The sequence below is a fragment of the Pyrus communis genome, chromosome 5, assembly GCF_041283825.1.
Source record: "Pyrus communis isolate YQ-2024b chromosome 5, ASM4128382v1, whole genome shotgun sequence".
Lineage (NCBI taxonomy): Eukaryota > Viridiplantae > Streptophyta > Magnoliopsida > Rosales > Rosaceae > Pyrus > Pyrus communis.
Window position 1 is genome coordinate 15862235 of NC_142569.1, and position 2193 is coordinate 15864427.

Consider the following 2193-nt stretch of genomic DNA (forward strand, 5'->3'; position numbering starts at 1 on the left):
CCTGGACCACAAACGTTCTCTGACAATTCGACTCCGTCGTCCTGACGTTACTACTTCGGAGAAGTCTTCGCCTACAATTAAACTCCATATTTGAATAGCATCCTCAGAGAAGTCTTCGCCTAAAATCAACAGGATATTGCCACTCAGTACTATGGTAGTATTCATCTTCACTTGAAAGTGAGAGGTTATAGGTTCGAATCTTGTAGACAGCTAATTCGTTACTAAATTAGGTTGTCCATTGTGTAGCTTAGCTTAACTCTTCATTCTCTTAATGTAAAAATATCGATGTACTCAAAAAAAAAAAAAAAATCAATAGGATATTAATCAGTAATAGACAAAGTCTTCTTTAATACACATTGAAATTGGGTAGTTGAATATTTGAAATCACAATGGAAGTGATTGATTTTTCGTAAGTGTTGAACGTATGTATTTTGTTGAGCATGGAAACTTATAGCAAGTTGTGTGTATATTGTGTGTATATATAGTGCTAACTTAGAGCCTAATAAACACACACAAAAAAATGGAAGAGAAACAAAGAGAGTTGACATGGGAAGAGGAAGAGGAAGGGGCCACGGCGGAGATGTGGAAATATGTGTTCGGGTTTACTGAAATCGCGGTGGTAAGGTGTGCCATTGACCTCGGAATAGCTGAAGCAATTGAAAACCATGGAAGCCCCATGACACTCTTAGAGCTCTCAACTGCTCTAAGTTGTGATCCTTCTCACCTTTACCGAATCATGAGGGTACTAGTCCACCGCAAAATATTCAAAGAAAAACCCACCCAATCAGGCTCCAATGGTTATGCACAAACACCTTTGTCTCGCCGGCTGCTAAAATCGGCAGAAAATAGCATGGTGGATTTGCTCTTGATGGGGAGTAATCCGGTAATGATGGCACCATATCTACGCCTGAGTACCCAAGTTCAAAGAAACACTAGCGATGCAGTGTTTGATGAAGTACATGGCAGTGACCTATGGAACTACGGTGCGGAAAACCCTGATCACGGCAAGGCTTTCAATGATTCAATGGCCTGTGATGCAAGGTTAGCTGTGCCTGCAGCGCTTGAAAGTTGTCCAGAGGCGTTCAAAGGGATTGAGACAATAGTAGATGCCGGTGGGGGTAATGGGACCACGACGCGCTTGTTGGTTAAGGCCTGTCCTTGGATTACTAAAGGCATTATCTTTGATCTTCCTCATGTTGTGTCTACTATTCCAGAGTGCGATCGCATTGAGAAAGTTGGAGGTGACTTTTTCAAATGTATTCCAAAGGCTGATGCTGTAGTTATGATGGTAAGTATATATATATGAAATAAAAAAAACTAATGTGCTTAAAAAAATTGTGGTTCCTCCAGCACTACTCCTTTACTTTATTGTCTTTTTTTTCTAGTTTTTGTTTTTGCACAACAAGGCACGTTGTAATTTAGAGCCAGGCTAGATCTGACAAGGTTTTTTTTTTGTGTGATGAGTAGTGGATTCTTCATGACTGGACTGACGAGGAGTGCATCCGTATCCTTAAGAACTGCCGTGAAGCTATTCCTAATGACAAAGGGAAGGTGATAATCATAGATGCTGTAGTTGAAGACAATGAGAAAGATTACAACAAGCTAACACGAGTGAAATTGATGCTAGACATTGCGATGATGAACGGTACCAAAGGCAAAGAAAGGACTGCCAAGGAATGGGAGTATGTTATCCGGGAGGCTGGTTTTAGTCGGCACACTATAACACCTACTCGCACTGTCCAATCCGTTATTCAAGTATTTCCTTAAATTTGGAGAATAAAATGTTAAGGATGTGGATTTGTATTCATAAATAAGTGTTCCTTTCTATTTTCCATGTACAAGTGACTCTATCCCTGTCCTCCTGCTTTGAGTAGTCCGCTTCCTAGTTTTGGGATGGTTGGCAATAAAATTTATGCTATGCACACCTTCCATGATTTCGGGCAATGATGCTGATGAATAAAGGAAAAATTTTTAAAGTGAATTTTGTACGATGTGGTTCTTAACTATTAATATTTTTTTATTGAAACCTTGTTGGTTTTCAATGTTTGATCAAAGTTCCCGATATTAATGTAAGGGTAAATTACATTTTCATACCTCAGGTTTGGGGCCTATTTCAATTATTTGCAACATCTTCAAAACATTTCACTTTCATACCTTAAGTACTATTTTATTTCAAATAATACCTTCGTTACA

At 39.0% G+C, this 2193-nt stretch overlaps 1 protein-coding gene across 1 annotated transcript; it reads left to right on the top strand.

The window, feature by feature from the left end:
- Positions 1 to 439: 439 nt before the first annotated feature.
- Positions 440 to 1981, top strand: LOC137726466 (acetylserotonin O-methyltransferase). The gene is made up of 2 exons (XM_068465401.2): positions 440 to 1288; positions 1468 to 1981. The coding sequence occupies exons 1-2, from the start codon at positions 521 to 523 to the stop codon at positions 1765 to 1767; spliced, it is 1068 nt and encodes a 355-aa protein (XP_068321502.1). The 5' UTR covers positions 440 to 520; the 3' UTR covers positions 1768 to 1981.
- The last annotated feature ends 212 nt before the right edge of the window (positions 1982 to 2193 follow it).

Bases quoted from the DNA above. Each gene is read 5' to 3' on its own strand.
- LOC137726466 (XM_068465401.2), top strand. From the start codon at position 521: ATGGAAGAGAAACAAAGAGAGTTGACATGGGAAGAGGAAGAGGAAGGG. The intron at 1,289-1,467 runs GTAAGTATATAT...TGTGATGAGTAG, and splicing joins CTGATGCTGTAGTTATGATG to TGGATTCTTCATGACTGGAC.